We start from the raw sequence: 19,909 nt of genomic DNA on the forward strand, positions 1-19,909 counted from the left end.
ATAAATGTGTTTAAATAATTAATTAGTTAACAAGGAAGGAAGAAAGAGATAACACCGAGGATTATTTTAATTCATTGTGCAAACGAATAATTTTTATTGATTAAATAGTTTTATGTGATAAATATATATTTATGCTGCATGGTTTTACATATAAGCACACCACTGCTTCGAGGAGTTCTAGGTGTTAGTTGGTTAGGATCTATCATTTAACTAGAGCTGGTTGAAGGCAGGGATGTGAGGATGTCCTGGATGAAGCTGTCCGGCTGTTCGATGAGATGTAGAAGACCTGCAAGGAATCAAAAGGGATTATTAATTATAGGAACTATTATTAAAATAGTTACTAAGTTACTAACCTGCCACATCGCAGAATTCACCGAAGGAGGTGCACGGCAGGAACTCATCCGTTAGGGTTTGCAGGATACTGTCAGTGGACTTCAGCATGGCCTCGTCGTTCTTGCGCAGATAGTCGAACAGCGACATCGGCCAGTCCTCCTCCTTGGGCGTGCTGACCGTCTTGAAGAGATTATTATAGCACAGATCGATCAGCGCCCACATCATAAGGAACGGCTTGTACACACTGTACTCCTTCTCCTGCCGATCGGCCGGGGAGAGGAGAGCCTTGCACAGAACCGAGGGGGAAATGTGTCGGGCCTGGGCCACGGCAATCAGGCGCTTCAGATGCGCCACCTTATGCTTGTTCCACAGATCGCGGCTGTGCAGGGAGAGCGACATGGTGCTCATGTAGAGTGGCCCGTCCACTTCGTAGGCGCACTCGAGCCACTTCTCGCTGGGCGGTGCCTGCAGGTAGGTGAGCAGGGTCTTGCTGTCTCTGGCCGCTGTCCGGGAGGACAGTAGGAGGTACACGGCGTAGAAGAGCAGATATGGCACAAAGTGCATATTGGACTGGGGACCGCCGCCTCCGGCGTCGTCGTGGAAGCTGCGCTCCCAGGCGAATCGCAGCAGCAGCAGCTTCAGGTCGTGAATGCTGCTGGGATACGAGATATCACAGCGCTGGGTGCTCTCCTGCATGTAGCTACTGTGACGGGTCATGCACCCGGAGAAGGCCGCCTCGCCCACAGCCGGACCCCAGAGGGGCAGCAATCCATTGCACCTGGTGTTGGCGTTCTGCAGACTGGCCCGCTCCCACTCATCACGTCCGCGGGTCAGCCGTATGGCCGAGGTGTGGCAGTCCACGTGCACCACATTGAAGTGCGTCACCGTGGTGTATCCTACGCTCTTGCGCGACTTCAGCTCGAACTCCTCCACGTTGCAGCGCTTCGTAAAGGTGTAGATGCCAAGGACCTTCTCCGGTTGGCAGGCATAGCCCTCGCGGCAGATGAAGCACGTCAGTCCGGTCTCATCTCGCAGCTTCTCGATCTTCTGGAGGATCGAGCCCTTGGCCGTCACCTGTCCCTTCTCGTTCGTACGCATGCCCAGGGCGTCCAACTGCTTCTCTCGGGTGGCCATCGCCAGGCGCTTCTTCTCCGCGCGCGTAAAGTCGCGAACTTGCTGGACCCGTGCCGCCGTAGCAGCATCGGTCGACAAAGCCTCCAGGAGGTTCTCGGCCAGGCTGCCGACGTGTTCGTCGCTTGACACCTGCTCCAGGCGATGTATAATCGGTATTATATCCTTGCTGATAGCGACCTGCGTGGCCTCGTGGTGATTGGAGAGACCGGTGAGGAAGCGCAGGATGTACTTCAAGCTGGGGCGAGAGATGAACTCCTTGAGCTCGTCGGAGTCAGTGCGCAGGAGGGTCGGCTTGACGCACGGAGCATGCTCGGTGATGTAGGCCAGCGATCGCTCCACAATTCCCATGCTGACGATGTAGTCCTTGAGGGTGCCGCCGATGCAGTTGTGTTCGATTTGGTTGGTCAGGACGCAGAAGAGTTCCATCTTGAACTCCTCCTCCGGAGTACGTTCAATGTCGAATCGCTTGAAGTTCAGAGTGTCCTAAAATATTTATGATTATAATTATTTTTTAAGAAAATATTAAAAAGAAAACAAAACTTACCTTGAAGTGCTCGCACAACAGGGCCATCTTCACCTCATTTCCGTACACCAGGGCGGCTAGGACGCGAATCAGATGACGGAGCACGGATGGGTTATTTCTCACATTGGGACAATCCGTGCAGGAGATCAGGGCGCTCACATACTCTGGGCCACCGAAGGTGAGGGAGAACTGCAGGAACGAGTCCAACGTATCGCTGGCTGCCTTGGATAGGATGGTCTCCATTATTTCCAGCAACTGCTCGGTCACCGCCGACTGTATGGAATCGTTCTCAGACTGCAGACACATCTGCAGCACCTTCAGCAGTGTGTTGATGGCTCCAATTTCCGGCTGGCAGAGCACCTCTTGACAGCGACGCACCTTGACGCAGATGAGGAAGAGCTTGAGCAGCACCTGGATGAGTTCACGATTGCGGGAGATGCGCTGCAGGCTGCCAATCCTGTCCAGCATGACGCGCAACCCATTGCAGTCGGCCAGAACGTTGGCCATGCGATACAGCTGCTCGGTGTCCACCTGCTCTTGGCTCTTGTTGTTCAGCGTCTCCACAAACTCCTCGGTGGCATCGCCAAGGAGACCGCGCATGCGATACACAATCCGCATGGCATCCCGATCGCCGCCCTCGGCCAGCCAGACCTTCTTGTACACATCCTTGACAGGCAGATCAAGGCTGATGATCTTGTTGTTGACCAACAGCTCCATGCCGTTGTCGTCCTCCAGAAGAGCTATCAGCTCGCAGTCCGTGCAGATCTTGTTCTTGACATCGCGCATCAGGGGCCCCAGACCCATTTCGCCGGACGGGTAGGGATTGCCAAGCATGCGGCCTTGGAGGAAGTCTTCCTGCTGCGGATCCTTCTCAAGGGTCATATAGAACTCGCTCTCGTCGTGCTCCTCCGGATGGATAATGGAGTACAGGCGCTCGAATATGAAGACCGGCGTCTTGATGTCGTTCATGCGGGTCTTCTCGACCGTATCGATGAGGATCTCCATGAAGGCACGCGTCTCCTCCTCGGTGCCACTGGTCATATCCTCGAGCATCTCCAGCAGTTTCTCCTGGGCGTCGTCGATCAGTCGGGTGCGTTGCACCACCAGGCTTCTTAAGGCCAAGTAGCTCTCCAGTACGGGGCCCAGCATCCTGGTCTTGTAGGTCCGGCGTATGTTCGGACACTCGAGCAAGAGCCACAGGAGCTCCACGTACTGCCTCAAGGCATAGCCCAGCGACAAGTCCGACGACAGCGAGTGCTCTTCCATGCGATGCACCTTGCTGATCTCAACGGCCAGCAGCTGGGATATTTGTCCAAGGACTCCCCTCAACACGAGGTACTGCAACCAGGGGCGTTCGGTGGCCATGCTCTTGTAGAGCATCAAGTACTCGGCGCTGGCCTCTCCGGCATCGCCCACGTGCTTCAGGAACGAGGTAAGCATGTTGAGTGCCTGCTGGCGCCTCTCGTTCGTCCGGCTCAGGCTGCTCAGCAAGGAACAGGCCAGCTGGCGTCCGAACCTGGAGTTCGGGTTGAAGAGCAGCGGCTGGATCCACTTGGCGTTGAATACCAGAGGCTTGACCACCCGTTGCTTGTCCAGCACTCGTTCGCGCCACCGTTTCCCGTACTTCTCGCTGAGGTAGAAGGCCCTCACCTCTCGCTTGCTCTTGGGCGGGGTTTCCGGCGCCGGTCCTGTTCCGGTGGCAGCCTGCTCCTTGGAGCTCTTCTGCTTGGTCTGGGCCAGTGGCTGTACGTTGTTTACCGGCATACGACTACACCAGGCCGCGTACTCGTGGTTTCGATCCGAGTTAAGCCAGGCCCTATAGTCGACAGTGTTGCCCTCAAGGACCTTCATGCTGCACAGGTCCTGGTGAGCCGCTGCTTTATCGTTGGGCTTCCGGGCTGGTAGAACGGGACAAATCAGATTCTGCATGATGCGCAAACAGGGATGCAGCACCGACGTCACTGGTCCGCGAGGGAGTCTGCGAAGGAACACCAAAGATCAGTAAGGAACACCCTAAAGGAGCTGCAACCCAACTCACCTGCAATTGCTGATGAAGAGTTCAAAGATGACCTTCAGCTTGTACTCCCAGCAGACGTCGTCCTGGCTCAACAGAACCTCCAGCAGCGTCATCTCCTGGTGCACTGCTGCCTCCATGCTGATCAATGGTATGGCGCCCATGAGAGCGTTCTTGACGCGCGTGGTCACCAACTGGAGCAGATGCATACAGGCCTCGGCATTGTCCTTGGTCAGCACTACGAGCAGGTTGCGCACCTCCTCCTGGATCTGGGGAGTGCCGCGGCGCAGATTGTGCTCGGCTAGCTCGCTGACTAGGCCCTGGCTGTACAGGCCCACCCGGCAGTCGTAGTTGTAGGCCATGGCCCGCAAAAGGGTCAGGCACTGCTCGGTGGAGGCAAGGGCGCAGCCATAGCACCGGTTCGTGGTGGTGTTCTCGGCCCCCGATCCAACTCCAGGGTTGGTAGGGGGCTGGTCCTGCTGCTGACGATCGTAGGCCACTAGCTCACTGGAAAAAATTATCAATTAGCGTCTACCCATACAGATCTTGGAGGAAGAACTCACCTGCGACAGGCCTTCACCTTCTGTACGATCTTGCTCAGCTCCTCGAAACTGGTACGCGACTCCACGCAGTACTTCTGGGCCAGCAGCTGGATGATCTTGTTCACCTGCGAGGTGCTGTGCACACTGGCCATGTTGTCCTCCACCAGTCGGTCGCTGCTTCGGTGCTCGGCCACCTTCTGGATAAGCAGCTCCAGCATCTGCTTGTTGGTCAGCAGCTGGCGGTAGATCCGATCGGCTCTCTCCAAGGAACTGTGTATGAGGGAGACGGTCTTGGCCCGATCCTCGGCCGACTCGATGGGATCCACGGCGCAGCAGACACGGGCGTGCATGCTGAAGTCGAACTTGGCGTACTTGCAGAAGCCGCACGAGTGACACAAGAAGGGATCCTTCTCGTCGTAGTTGATGGCTCGGCACTTGTGACACTGAAACACGTTCTCTCCACAGTTGCCGCAAACACCCGGATAGGCCGGCACGGCTGCACTGCATCGCGGGCACTGCAGGTTCTCACTAGAACCGCTAACAGTCTCGAAGAAGTCCGCAAACTCGATCATCAAGTTGCAGGCGGTGATCGGCAGCGGGAAGTCGATCTTCAGCTCGGTCTGGGCCGATTGCAGGGACACGGAGCGGGCCTTGTGCCACAAGGCTGGGCGATTCTTCAGCTCCACCACCGCCTGGACACTACGGTTGTTGTAGTAGACATTGATGGTGCGCACCATCTTGGTTCTCTTCAGGTCGGCGATCCGCACAATCAGCTTGGATATGGTGTGGCACTGCACCAGCTTGTAGATCATTGTGGTGGTCGTGTACTTGGAATCCGACTTGACGGATGGCAGCTTGATGTTAGCCATGGGAACCTCCGGGTTGTTGCACACCAGACACGGCTCCGATTCCAGGTAGTAGCCGTTCACCTGCAGTATGGACTCCAGAGTGGTGTAAATGGGCGCATTGGGATGCTTACAGAGCAGCTCATTCTGCTGCCGGAGGACGTCCACCGCTCTGGAAACCAGCTCGGGCAGACGCTCCGTAATGGTGCGGGTGCTCAGGGTTAGGTAGCCCAGCAGATCCACAAACTGGGCCGTGCGCCGTCCATAGGTGGGCACCAGGGGCCACAGGTTCCAGAAGATGTTGAGAAGCTTCTCGCGGTGGCGGTCGTTGGCGTGCTCGAAGAGGCCGGTCATGAACGAGTGCGCCTGCCAGCGCAACTGGCTGATGTTGTTCTCCAGCAGGAAGATCCTGACGAAGCGAGTGATCAGCGGATCGCAGGCGTATCTGAAGATCTGGTGCACGAACGTGCCGCACTGCGAGGGATCGAACTTGGAGTAGTAGGCGTCGGTGTCCTCGCTCTTCTCTCGTTCGCTGCGTACTTTCCCCGACGACGAAGTCGATGCTGCGGGCAGTGGTTGCACCTGCTTAGACCCGTTCGGAGCGGGAAGATTGCACACGGCAGCCTGCAGCAGTTGGATTATAATGGGAGACACCCCGTCGTCCAGCTGGTAGCAGGCAATCTCCATCAGCATGGCCAGGGCGTCTTCGTGGACCACGCAGAACTTTTGCCAGTTGCCGGTGCGCAGCTGGCTGATCTCCTGGCAGGTGCGCAGGTGCTCGGTGAGCTCAACCAGTGCGTCGTAGCTCAACAGCGGAGGATTGGCGTTGTACGGAGCTCCCGTCTAAAGAGAAAAATGATCCACATTTAGTTTCCAAATACAAACAATTACTAATCCTCTAAGCTCACCTTGCTGCTTACGATGCTGCACACCCGCTTGACCACTCGGAAGTGGGCGTCCAGGGAGTGACCGTCGCGGTACATGCGGAACTTCTCCTTGCTGCCGCAGATGTACATCAGCAGCTTGCGCACCTGCCTCCGGAGCAGGGTGTTCAGGTTGAGCATCATGTACTCGCAGAGGGTGAAGGTCATGGCCTCGCAGAAGCCGCTGTCATAGTTGTCCGGATGGGCGCTGCTCAGGCGCAGGATCTGGTACGGCAGTCGCACAATAATCTCTGTGAGGAGGGCGTCATAGGACTCAAAAATGTCCGGGTAGTTCTTCAGGTAGTTGTGCGGTATTAGGATAGAAATGTCTGGTTTCGGGCCGTGCTTGATGGGCTTCAGCAGTTGAACTCCCGAGCCGGATGACGGCTGCGCTGGCAGGGCAGCAGCTCCACCGGCCGCATAGGGATCTCCCAGTACAGTCTTCCAGTGGGCCAGTAGCGTGTTCAGTGCCTCCAGGGCATATACGAAGGCTCCGCTCTTACTAAGCACATTCGCCGTAGTGCTGGCCACAAAGGAGCTGTTGTCCTTGAACTGGTGCGGGGGCGAGGTGGTGCCCGTCTGCTTGGACTTGGTCTTGCCCATCATCACGCCGAAGAGGGAGAGCAAGGCGAGGCGCACCTCGTTGCCAGGACACTTGGTTTCCATCTGCAAAAAGGTTCTTTCAGATTAATAAGTCCAAACAGATGTAATGATGAAGTGGCTTACCCTGGAGGCTGCTCCTCGTTTCCCTATTTCCACGTACTCCACCAGGGCGGTCAGCAGATCCTGCAGCACTTGCTGATCCCGCTCATTGTTGCCATTCAGGTCTGTGGTCAGCATAAGGATCACCTGGATGAGTGGTATAGCCTGGAGGCCGTTGCACAGGTCGAAGGTGCTCAGGTGATTGATGATACTTTCCAGCACAGCAAGTCTAAAAGGAAAAAGGATCAGCTTATCCCCAAAACACAATTCTGTTCATCCTACCTTAGGTCGTGCAGCTTGCTGAGCTTCTCGTCCTCGTTGATCTCGTTATCCTCGCTGCTGCTCATGGCACTCAAGGCGGACACCCCGCTGGCGCCACTGGGGCCCGGCTGTTCCTGGTCGTCCTTAGCCGAGCTCTGGCGCGGCGGCGAGGAGTTGGCGTGGTCGCCAAAGTTGCTGCTCCTCGCCGAAGTGCCGCCGATGCTCTCAACTCCGCTGCCGCCGCTCTCGGAACCTCCGCTTCCTGCCGGCTCGGCAGGGGAAGTTCGCAGTGTAGAGCCATCGGTGGCCACGTTCGAGCCTTCGTCGTCATCCGAGCCGCCGGCGGACACGCTGGCCGTAACATTAGCCGCTGCTGCCATTGCCGCAGCCTGGCGGATGCCCTGCAAGTTGGCCAAACCCTGCTGGAGGCTCTGCAGCGCATTGGCGTCGCCGCCGTGCTGCTGGAGACTCAACGCGATGGCTATGTCCATGATGGCTTCATCGTCGGCGTCTTCCGGAAGCCCCAGCAGTCGGGGAAAGCCGCCGCCCATGAAGGCCTCTAGGTTGAGGAGCTGCTGGTGGCCCGCCAAGCCGGCGGCTCCTGCCACTCCAGCCACTCCAACGAGCTCTACTTCCGGGTGTGGATCTGGGGGCAACGCAGCTGCTCCAGCACCTGCTCCTCCCACTCCTACAGCAGCTTCCACAGCTGCGGCTGCAGCCTCCTCGATGATGTCGCTGGCTGCTGATCCGGCCACCGCCTGGAGGGCCTGGATGGCGGATGTGGAGGGCGTGGGAGTGGAACAGGCTGGGGGCGTGACAATGGCCACTTTGCGCCTCTTCAGTCTGGGACTGAGTAGCAGGATAAGCGCCTCCTTGGCGCTGTGACTGATCACGCTGGCGTCGTGCTTGAGAAGATCGATAAAGTACTTGGTCATGCGGCCGACCTGGCCGAGATCGGCGAGGGCAAAGCCGTACATTATCTCCACCAGGCAATGGACTATGGTCTCCGCCTGGCAGAGGCCTCGTCGCACGATGTTGGTTGGCTCGTCCAGATTAGGGGTGACCTTGTGCAGCTCCAGCACAATGGCCAAAAGCGACGGGACAATGTCGTAGTTGTTCTCCTGGCAGATCTTGGCCAGCGACTGGGGGCGCGCGTTGGCAATGCCCCGAACCAGGAGAATCAGTCGGTAGAAGGCCTCCGGATCAATGTCCTGCAGAGACTCTAACTTCTCCAGCTTCGGCTGCATGGCCTGCAGCTCTCCGTTGACGAACTGCAGGAGGACTCCGTCCTTGTACATGTGATAGGATGGCCGGCTGCCGTAGAGGGTGGCCAGCACATACCGCGCCTGCGTCTGGACAGGATTGGGTGTGGGCAGCAGCAGCAGGGCACTCGCCGTCTTCACCGCTTTCTGGCGCAGCGGAGCAGGGACTCCGGCTCCGAGCAGGTGCAGAGCACAGTCCATGACCTCCAGGAGATGGTTGACCATCCTGTCCAGTTGCGTGATGCAGTTGAATCCCTCGCCGAAGTTGGCACTGCTAGTCTGGGACGAGGCCACCGGCGGTACACTCGATCCTGGGGCAGTAACCTCCTCACTGTCGTCCGGCCAACCCACCAGCTCCTTGGACTTACCGTACACTTCAATCGAGTCCAACAGAGTTACGTGCTCCGGGTCTAGGGAGGTGGCAAACACCACCTTGAGCAGCTTGTCCGACTGCAACATCTCGTCGCGGGTTAGGGGTATGTCGAACCATCGGGCTCGCCTCACGGGAGTGGTCACCGTGCGTCCCAAGATGGTCACCGCCAGCGGAGCGCGCTGCACGTCCTGGGTGCCGATCAGCACACGAATGCCCACAATTACCACATTCGGGTCGTTGTTGATCACCTCCAGGGTGAAGCCATTCGCCCTGGTGCTGGCCACGAACATGCCGGTGGAGAAGAGGCGCGTCTTGAGCTTCTGTTTGTTGTAGATCTGGAGGAGATCGTTGCCGCCGAACTCCACGTCCGCTAACATGTTGCAGTGCTCGAAGAAGTCGATGGGGAAAACGTGCTGTCCGCCAGCCGTGAGTTGCTTCTGCATCTTCTGCTTCGGCTTGCCGCCTCCAGCTCCTGCGCCGGTCTTGGACTTGGCTGAGGCACTGCCTCCACCGCCGCTTCCCTTGGCCATGAGGGTGGAGGAGTACAGCTGATTGCCGAAGGGCTGCACCTGTGGCGAGAGCCAGAAGCTGGTGTGCTCTGGCTGGGCCGAGAAGATTCGCAGGCTTCCGTCCTCGCAGAGGAGCAGCAACGTGGTCTTCTCCACTCCAGCGACCGCATGCCGAATTCCCACCACGTCCATAATGCGTGACTTGGCCGACTGGGCCTTGATCTCCTGCATGTAGATCCGTTCCGGGGTGAGCATCAGTATGATCGGGTTGTTCGACGTCTGCATGCTGGCGTACACCAATCCCGGATGCCCTGCCACCTCTGTCCACTGGACGAGGGGCTGGAGCGGGCCTTTAGAGGCCGATTTGCTGGCCGAGTTCGTGTCCAGGTGGTAGATGCCCCTGACGCCCTCGTTGACGTTGGTCAGCGGCGAGAAGAAGCTCCGGCCGGAGGAGTAGCTGTAGAAGAGCAACTGGAGGGCGTGCGAGTAGTAGACGGAGACTCCGCCGCCGCCCACCTGTCCGTTTATATCCTTGATGTGCTGATGGCTCAGCTCCAGAGTGTTGGTCACGTAGAAGTCACCGTGCACGGCCAGGCTCTGCTGGTCCAGCTGCTGGGTGTATATGTAGCCGGAACTGGCGAAGCTCAGCATGTAGTAGTTGCCGTCCTGGTACATGAAGGTGCAGTCCCTTATCTTTCCGACGGCCACCAGGTAGTAGTACTTGGGGCTGTAGGTGTCCACGGCCAGGTCGTAGATCTTGACGTAGTCCGAGGTAACAATGGCCAGCAGGGTCTGAGATCCCGGCAGCCAGACGGCCTTCTTGATGTAGTTGCCGTTCTCCAGCTGGGGGCTCACCACAATGTGCTCGTTGGTGCTGCCGCCGCTGGAGAAGGTGAGCACGTGGCACTCCTTCAGTCCGCACACAGCCAGGCAGTCCTCGTTGCACGGATTGGCGGCCAGGGAGAGCACCGTGCAGGCGATCGGTGCGGAGCTGAGCTGGGTCAGAGTCAGCTTCCGCTTGGAGGCATCTGCCTGCTTGAGCAGCGCCGACAGCTGCAGGATGGTCACCTTGCCCTTCTCATGGGACACGGCCAGCTGCTGGCGACGACCGTGCGGCGAGGACAGGCAGCAGAAGGCGACGCGGCGGACCACGCCGGAGGATATCAGGTGCTTGATGGTTTGGCCCTGGTCGCCGGAGTAGTTCATACGCACGTTCTCGAAGGCGCCCTCCTGGGAGCCCAGCGTGGCAAACATCAGTTGATCCGTCACCTGGAAGCTCTGCTCCAGCTGATGCAGTCGCTCCAGGGCAACGGTGGCTCTCTTGTGGCAGCCCACGATGGAGTAGAGGGTGCAGTTCTCCTTGATCGAAGGCAGCAGCACATCGAAGTACTCCAGAATGCAGCGCACCACTAGCAGCCACTGATCCTGGTGCTGAAGGGTCTCACGGTAGGGCTCCAATAGTTTACTCAGCAGCAGGATGCGCTCGCTGGTCACTGAGTCCTTGCGGGCGGCAATCTGTTGGATCACCGGCGGACTGGAGCGCTTCTTGCAAGAGAGCAGGGGCAGGTGCGACGGCAGGTAGCCACCAGGCACACCCACTGCATCCCTGGCCTCGCTGCTGCCCAGCCGGCGGCTCAGTGCCTGGCAGGATCCGTCCTCCTTTGCGCCGCAGTCGCAGAAGAAATTGCCGTACTTGGCGTAGCTGACGTCGTGGCCCTTGTGGCAGACGCGGGCGCACACGGAGCACACTCCCACCGTGTTGATCATGTTGCAGGTGTGGCAGTGGTACCAGTGCTGGTTCATGAACTCCTTCTGGGTCTGCGAGAAGGTGCACAGCTTGTTGTTCAGCGTATCTTCGTCAGAGTCGTCCAGGAGCGAGTCCTGCTCCCCGTCCTCGGCCAGCTCGTCGTACAACTCGTCCATGTCGCTCTGGAACTCGTCATCCCACGGCGGGATGTGCTGGCGACTGCCCCGATACCCGATGCTCTGCAGGAGTTCGCTCAGATACCGGAGCAGGGCACTCACGTTCTCGGCGTGCCGGAGCTGCTTGTCCGGAAGCTGCAGCTTGGCCAGTTCCAGCCAGAGGAGCGTGGTGTTGAACAGCGCCACATGGCCGCGCGCTGGACTGGCATCCGCCAGGGTGATCATTATCTGCAGGACATCGGCAAAGTCACAGCCGTCCTGGGGTGGCGAGATGAGGGTCTGGCCCAGCTGGAGCAGAGCCTGGAACAGCGGAGGAGCTATCTGCGCCGCCTTCTGCTGATCCTTGACTAGAGATTTCACGAAGCTGAGCAGCAGTGCGCCATTTCGTTCCCCTCCAGGGGCGTCACAGGCCTGCGAGGACTCTTCCGAGAGATTCGGCTGGGCAGCTTGCCAGAGACTGAGGATCTGTGATCCGGTAGTGGCAGCTCCTCCAGCGCCGGTTCCCGCCGCTCCAGAGCCACTTGCTCCGGCGCCACCACAGTCGTAGTCTATGTCCATGGCATCCAGTTGATCGGAGATGCTCGGCATGGCCGAAACAGTGGCCATGTTCGTCGGCGTCTGGGCATTGCTGCTGGAGCTGCTCGACGGCTGCATGATGCTGGTGAGGAGGCGGCAGGTGGTGTCCATGGCCTCGGAGCTGCTCACATCGGCACTCACGTTCGGGCCGTAGATGATGTGCGTCAGCCAGAGCTTCAGGCGAGCCACGTCCACCGTGGCCAGTTCGGCAAAGCACTCGACCAGGTCCTCGTGCTGGAACTGGGAGTCGGTCTGGGTCGATTGCTGGAAGAGGCGCTCCACAAACTGCAGCATCTTGCGGGCGTAGCTGACGGGCAGGCTGGTGCCGGTGAAGGAGAGCAGCAGGGTGGTGAGGCTGCCCAGGTGCTGGTCCTTGAAGAACTGGCGCATGGCCTGCACCGCCGTCGGCTTCTCCAGCATCTTGATCATCGTCTTGAGCACCGCGAACAGCATCGACTCATTGAACATGGCGCGATCTTGGTCCACGGCTCCGCTTCCAGTGCTGGCTGTCCCAGCCTGCGGCTGCTTCAGGTCGGCCGCAAAGTCGATGAGCATTCGGTAGCAGTAGCCGATCATGTGCTCGTAGAGGAGCAGTTTCTGGGCCTCCAGCGTCAGGCCGCTGAGAATCTCCCGCAGGCACTGCTCGCTCTGGCCCTGCAGGTAGTCGGTTCGCATGTCCAGCATGGACGCGATCAGCAGCATCTTCAGCTGCGACTCCACCTCGGCATTGTTGGAGCAGAGTGGTAGCAGCAACTCAAAGAGATTCAGGATCGTTTTCAGGCAGTGCTTCACGGTGTGCAGGGTGGAGTAGTTGGCTCCATGCGTCAGCTCCGTGATGTGGGCATCAATCACGTTGAGGGTGTAGGGCTCCACGGGATGCTGCTTGCCGTCGAAGGCTGAGTCGTTGACTATCAGGCACTTGGGCCACTCGTTGGCTATAAGCTGCTTGTCCTCGTTCGGCAGGACCTTCAGGAAAGCGGCGTGCAGCTCCAGCATGATCGCCGGCTTGTCACTCACTATCGGCACAATCAGGTTGAGAGCCTGCTCCGGGGTGGAGCTGGACAACTGCTTCAGCATCTGGGCGCGCACAATCACAGACAGGAGTCGGTAGGAGGACATCAACTTGAGCATCAGCTCATTCACCATTTGGTTGCGTTCCTCCACTTCTACGGGCATCAGACCCTCATCCTCCTGCTTGGACTTCTGCTGATCTATGGACTCGTTCGAGGAGTATATTTCGGGCTCGTTTGAGCCGCCAGACGCCGAGGCTCCTGTGATGGAGGATTGTTCACTGGAGGAGTCATCGCACTCCTTGCGCGGCAGCTTGTAGTCCTCCTTGTGGGCCCAGGCCACGGCCTGCATGTGAGCTACCAGAGCATCGAACAGGATGAGGTCGGAGAGACGCGGTGTGCCTTTTCCGTTCATCTGGGTGTTGAAGGCCTCCACCCCCAGGATGGTCTGCTTCAGGCTGTACTTCATTTCGGCGGCTATGTCGCCCACTTGGGTCCACAAGGACTCGGCGAACTGGGTGTACATTCCCTGCTTGATGAGGCTGTTCACCACCAAGTACTGGGAGCTGGCCAGCGGGTAGCGAATGCTCCAGATCAGCGAGTGGAGATTGGGCACTCGATCCACCTTGATCGACTCCACGTGCGAGGTGGAGGGCGGCAGACCGAGGAGCAGCTTCCAGGCAATGCTGAAGCAGTACTGCATGGCGCACAGGTTGTGCATGCTCTCGTCCTTCTCCTTTTCCTTCGAGAAGGCTGACATGTCCGCGATGGCCAGGATATCGGTCAGGGCATCCACCAGCAAGGGATACTTCAACTTGTCCGGCGTGCACAGAATAAAGTTCCATGCCAGGCCATCCAACTTGAACTCTTGCGCCCAATAGGGCTTTTCCGGATCTCCCATGACCAGGGAGTAGAAGGTGGGGCGAATTGCTGTAAGGGATCGGGTGGTTGTTGGTCAATAAGTAGAATATAAATGTCAAATAAAGAAGAAACTCACATGATCCATAATCACCCGTTGATTTGCGGAACTTGTCCTCGATATCCTGCCGGCAATAGGAGTTCAACTTGGTGCGGCTGTTAAGGAGATCTGTGATCTTTTGAGTTTCAGGCATGCTGCTGACACTGAACAGGTTCCAGCGCACCTGATCCAGCAGCTCTGGTGGGGCGTTGTACAGGTGCTTCATGAGGTACTCCAGGAAGAGGAGCAGTCGCGAGAGCAACATCATCTGGCTGTTCTTCACGGGTCGCTCGGCAGTGATGCCGCGACAGACCTCCGCACAGCGGATTACCCCTCCGGCTGTGAGCAGCAAGATCGACTTCTTCTGCATGAGATTGAGGGAGTGGAACAGGAAGAGCAGCATCTGGGCATGCTCAATGTTCAGGTCCTCGTAGTCAGAGTCACTGGCAGCGTTCCAAGTGCATACCCCCTCCACCAAAGTGTTGATGAGGCGGTGCCACACGGACAAGCAGGCCGCTTCCTTCTCCTGCGTGGTCTTCAGCAGCAGGATCTGAACGAGCACTGACAGCGTGCTGGGATAGACTTGCAACGGCCAGGTGTTGGTATCGGTGGACCAGGGCGAGATGGCCAGGTGCTGCAGCAGATTCGACTGCAGTTGCTTCGAGAGCAGCGATGTGGAGATCAGATTGTGGATGTAGCGTCCAGCAGCTCCCGAGAAGCGAATCATCGAAGTCTGCCACTTGGTGGAGGCCCCAGCGGAACCGGCCGAACCGGCATTGGCCGGCTGAGCAGCGTTTCCAGACCCCTGCTCGCTATCACTGCGCATCACATCCCGGTCAAAGTCCTTGATTATGTTGGCCATCAGGAGCATCTGTTGGTCACTGACGCCGGCCTTCACGTAGCGCTGCATGTAGGCATGCCGGTTGGCCAGAAACTGGTCCAAGAAACAGAAGATGTCCGCCGCCAGATCCAGATACTCGTGTGGCTCATCCAGCTTCGGCACTAGAGCACTCTTCTGCTCGTTTCCTCGTTCTTGGGCAGATGTGTTCGCATTATCGTCATGGGTTTCCGGCGAGAGGGTCTCCTTGAACCAGTGCCCCAGATAGCTCTCGCTGTCGTCCTCCTCCGAGTTGTCGGAGCAGGAGAGCGAATCGTTGAAGTATGTGGTTGAGTCCGAGTAGCTGATCGGATCGCATTCAGTGCGATCCTTGGCCGAAGCTCGTCGCAGAGTGCAGGCCTTGCGATATGCTACGGTGGCCAAGAAAGTAAACAGTTGATGCAGGGTGGCCGTGTTGAGAACCCTCACAATTCGCTCCAGCGAAGTGTAGTTCTTCAGAATATCAAACTGGGCCGGCTCTGGGATGTCCCCGGATTCGGAGCTCTGCCCGCAGGCGGACTCGATCTTCAGGTCCTCGATTAGCTCTGACAAAAGCTTGATACTGTGGTTGGCAATAGCCGCGTTGAGTTCTCCGAATCCCTGTTGGACTTTGAAAAGATTTACTCTAGCGATGGGTGTGCCGGGTTCACTCCCCGTTGTTGTAGTCTTTGCAGCTTGTGGCTTCGATTTGGATGAGGAGTCCGTGGTACTTCCAGTGCTGCCTGAAGCACCCATGGCTCCCTGAATGCCGCTGATGAGCAACCAGCTGCCGTAGCAGAGGTGATTCTGGTAGACATGCATCCGGGCCGAGCTCTTGAACAGTTCACCAATGCTCGAGTAGATCTCCAGGGCCTTGCTGACAATGCTGCAAGCCTGTTCCTCGAAATCGTCGTGCTCCTTCGACGTCTGTCCACTGCTGGATCCGCCGCCTCCGGCACTGCCCTGGCTGGTGGACGCAGTCTGCTGCTTCTGGGAACTGCTCGCCTGGGACATGCTCAGCACACTGGTGGTGATCGAAACGAGCACTGCATTGTACAGAGCGGTGATGCCGCACATTGAGAGCTTGTCGATGCGACTCGGCGTCAAGGGCTGAGATGCGATCAAGCCCTGGGCCTGACTCAGAATAGATAGATCCGTCAGCATGTGATTCATGGTCGACTTCACTGATGTGGCCTCCACTTGCGTGAGTGGCAGATACAGTGGCTTGCCGCCGTTTATGGTCTCCATGTACTTGGAGCGGTATCGGTTCAAGATGGGCAGGCCTACGCACACGTTCAGCAAGGTATCGGCGCCGTTCATCTGCTGGAAGCACTGCAAGTTCACGGCCTGAAGTTGGTCCTGCAATTACACACAATTAGAAGACTATTGACCCAACCCGATTATGATTCATTTACTGTGCAATCGGTGACCTCCTCGCTAAGCGGCACCCAGGTCATCTTTCCCGGCTCCAATGGCGCCAACAACTGCTGAAGAATAACCGAGGAGAGGTCCGAGCGCGATCGCTTGATCTCCGACTTTGGCGATTCCTTGTCATTGCTGTTTCCACCGCCTGCCGATGTACTACTGCTCCCAATGATGCTCTTGTTGCTCGACTCGGGGTGCTTGCAGCTCTTCAGTACACTGGCCACGGCATTGTAGTCGAATTGCGCCGCCGAATTGGCGATGCTCTCCCGGCCTTCGCAAAGCATTTTAAGAGCCGCCAGCAGCCATTTGGTCTCGTACACCGAGACCAGAGGCAGCCGGTGGAGGATAAAGGAGGTGAGCACGGCGGTGGCATCGTGCAGCTGACAAATCTGTGTCTGGCAAACTAAGAAACGATAAACTTTTACACAAAGGACCTTGCTAATATGAATCACCCGATTTCTGGGCAAGCAATGATTTTTTTGCACTATTCGCTGAAAAAATCATCAGGGCGGGTGAAGAAGACTTACTCGACTTGATTTGGACAAGCTTATCCGCCGCCAGAGCCGCAAAGGCCGTGTAGAATTGCATGTAATTGCTTTCCTCGTCGAAAAATTCATGTTCGCTGCACGAAATAAAGGCAAACCGATTTGCAAAATTAAAAATTATTTGAAAAAGCTTTTCGTTTCGTCATTGGTCGGCCATTTTGCAAGTCACTTTTTTGCACTTTGCAGTCCCCAGTCCCCCGAAAAATTTTCACTGCGCCATTGAGGCAACAAAAGTTCTGGCCATCCCACTAACTTACCATCGATTGATCGCCTTCAGCAGGTTAACCACCTCGTTCTTATTGAGAGCTCCGGTGCGGTTCACTAGCAAAACTTTAACCACGGAGTTCCAGTCCGTTCCGCCGCTGTGGGCCGACATTATTGTTTAAATATACGTCTATTTGCCCCAATATTGCCCCAAAAGTACTCGGTCTAGGCCTACTGTGTGACCAGTTACATTAACCGTGGGATAGTGTTGCCAACTCAACTAATTTTATGTAGGAATGTGGATTTTTTTTAACCCTAGACGGTCATGCTTCGTCGATTCGACGACGCATGGTCACATTTGTTCGATTATTCCAGTATTTTTTTGATTCTTTTTCCTCGTTTTTCGTACAGCTGTTGTCGATGCTTAGACGCAGCTGTGTGCAAACGTACAAATCCGTCGGTCGCATGTAAGTATCATTTCTGAGAATTAGCGTCGTCGAAACGACGAAGCATGTCTTTAGTGTGACTTTTTGGTAATATTGCATATATTTTTCTGCAGAAAATTGGCCTAGAAAATGAATAGAGGCAATGGTTTAGACGAGATTGCGATTGCAAACCTTCTTGAAGAGGACGAATCCGATGTGGATATTGAAGATTCTGGTGAAGATCATCCAATTTTGGGCGAATTAGTTGAGGAACCAAGTTCTTCAGAAGACTCTTCAGATGACGAAAACACACCATTAAATGTGTTGTTTAATAAGTCCAGTATTATTACTTTTTCTAAAACTGGTCTTCGCGGAAAGGATCGTCATAAGTGGGCAACTCAAAAGTCAAAATCCCATAAATACGGGCAATCCATTATCCATCAACGTCGCGGACCGACAAGAAACTGTAAAAGCTTAAAGGATCCACTGGATCCTTATTCCCATATTGTTATTTATTCCCATAACATGTTAGAGTCGGGTAGTAAACCACTAAGCCGTAGAAATTATATGAAAAGCCTACACTCAAGCCTCATTCAAAAACAGTTAATGAATAGGCTAAGCCGAGTTACATTGCCCAATTTAGCTCGGGAAAATATCTCAAGCGGCTTAATTGATAAAAATGAAAACAATAATGAAAACCAATTTAATTTAAATGCAAAAAGAAAGATCTGCGCTTTTTGTCCTTCCGCAAAACGTCGTATGACCAAAACCATTTGTTCGAAATGCCAAAAAAGCCTTTGTGGAGAACACAAATTTGATCTGTGTGCCTCTTGTGTAAAAAAATAATTTGCAACATCTTGATTCACATTTTTGTTTAGTTTTAAGCCTTAATATTAAGATTCGACTGAAGTAAAGAAACTACTTGTGATTTTTGTTATCTAATTTGGCCAAAGAAACAAGGCCCAAAAAAAAAAACATGAAAAAAAGGTTGTTTATTATTTTTTAGTTTTTAAGTGTATTATTAATGTAAAAATGAATTGTTATTTCTTATTTTGAACTGATAACGTTATGAATAAAACGCAGTAAAAAAATTTTTTACAATATTGTTTGTTTTTTATCAATTATACTTATTTTAAAATTGGCGTCGTCGATTCGACGAAGCATAACCTTAACGTAGGAAAAATAAGCATGACCGTCTAGGGTTAATGACAGGTAACTAAAAGCCACCAAAGTTAAGAGGATATCATTGTATTGGCTATATAATTATTTATTATAGATTTTGTTAAACCTAGTAGCCTATATATAATAAATTCTTAAGATGTCAAAAAATACCGTACCGGCTTTTCTGATTTTCCCCGGTGAACATTACCCTTCGCCGGGATTAGTGTGACCTTACCAAAGTCCCATCTCCCATCCGCGAATCCCCCGGAACTGCTGACATTTGTTTATATTCCAACGACATGCAATTCCATTTTAAAGTCTCGGATGCTGAACGGGACAAGGGTACGGCGGCCACCAGTAGCAGTGCCGCCACCAACCCACATACTGCCCTCCAGCCCCAGCAGCCGGCGGCGCTGGTGGAACCCAAAGATGCCCAGCACGAGATCCGGCTGCAGTTAGTATCTGCTGGTCTGATGCAATCCGCAAGGAATAACTGAAACTCATTCGAAATTCACAGGAACATAGTGGCTACCTTTTCGGTGAACTGCGAACTGGACCTCAAAGCCATCAACTCCCGGACGAGGAACTCGGAGTACTCCCCAAAGCGCTTCCGAGGTGTGATAATGCGAATGCATTCGCCACGCTGCACAGCCCTTATCTTTCGGACCGGAAAAATCATCTGCACAGGTGCCCGTAATGAAATCGATGCTGATATTGGGTCACGGAAGTTCGCCCGCATCCTCCAGAAGCTGGGATTCCCCGTCAAATTCATGGAGTACAAGTTGCAAAACATTGTGGCCACGGTGGACCTGCGGTTTCCCATCCGCCTGGAGAACCTCAACCAGGTCCATGGCCAGTTCAGTTCCTATGAGCCGGAGATGTTCCCCGGACTCATCTACCGCATGGTCAAGCCACGTATCGTCCTGCTTATTTTCGTTAACGGAAAGGTGGTCTTCACGGGCGCCAAGTCCCGCAAAGACATCATGGACTGCCTGGAGGCCATTTCCCCCATCCTGCTCAGCTTCCGAAAAACGTAGGCGCGTGACACTCTACTGGCTCTAATTTATTTTAGCAATTTTTTTTACGAACAAACCGACAAAATGGAAAACTATTCCGCTATGCATTAAAAAATTACATTTTTATAAAGCATATGTTACCATTTAAGATATTAATTAAAACAGAAGACCTTTGTCTATATGAAAAAGAAGTATTTTTAGATAACTTTGGGCAACTATGGTATTTTCGGGCTCCCAAATGGGCTCCCCATGCACTGCTCTATATTTTTAATGGGACTGGACAAAAAATTTGAAATAAAATCTAAAAAAACAGTTGTTCTTATATTTTGATACAGATTGTTGGAGAATCGATGTAGGAATCGTTTAAGGTTTTCCGGTTGGGAATCGGA

General features: G+C 55.1%; 2 protein-coding genes across 2 annotated transcripts; one reads left to right on the top strand and one right to left on the bottom strand.

The window, feature by feature from the left end:
• Positions 1 to 61: 61 nt before the first annotated feature.
• LOC6497948 (protein purity of essence) lies at positions 62 to 17,192 on the bottom strand. The gene is made up of 12 exons (XM_001961743.4): positions 16,972 to 17,192; positions 16,697 to 16,791; positions 16,160 to 16,572; positions 13,928 to 16,103; positions 7,299 to 13,860; positions 7,041 to 7,245; positions 6,300 to 6,980; positions 4,568 to 6,234; positions 4,029 to 4,511; positions 2,012 to 3,968; positions 354 to 1,950; positions 62 to 286 (listed from the first exon to the last, which is right to left on the bottom strand). The coding sequence occupies exons 1-12, from the start codon at positions 17,088 to 17,090 to the stop codon at positions 207 to 209; spliced, it is 16,035 nt and encodes a 5,344-aa protein (XP_001961779.1). The 5' UTR covers positions 17,091 to 17,192; the 3' UTR covers positions 62 to 206.
• A 1,450-nt stretch (positions 17,193 to 18,642) lies between these two features.
• On the top strand, positions 18,643 to 19,702 carry LOC6497577 (TBP-related factor). Its single transcript, XM_001961742.4, has 2 exons — positions 18,643 to 18,958; positions 19,022 to 19,702. The coding sequence occupies exons 1-2, from the start codon at positions 18,804 to 18,806 to the stop codon at positions 19,539 to 19,541; spliced, it is 675 nt and encodes a 224-aa protein (XP_001961778.1). The 5' UTR covers positions 18,643 to 18,803; the 3' UTR covers positions 19,542 to 19,702.
• The last annotated feature ends 207 nt before the right edge of the window (positions 19,703 to 19,909 follow it).

This window comes from Drosophila ananassae, chromosome 3R (genome assembly GCF_017639315.1).
Source record: "Drosophila ananassae strain 14024-0371.13 chromosome 3R, ASM1763931v2, whole genome shotgun sequence".
Lineage (NCBI taxonomy): Eukaryota > Metazoa > Arthropoda > Insecta > Diptera > Drosophilidae > Drosophila > Drosophila ananassae.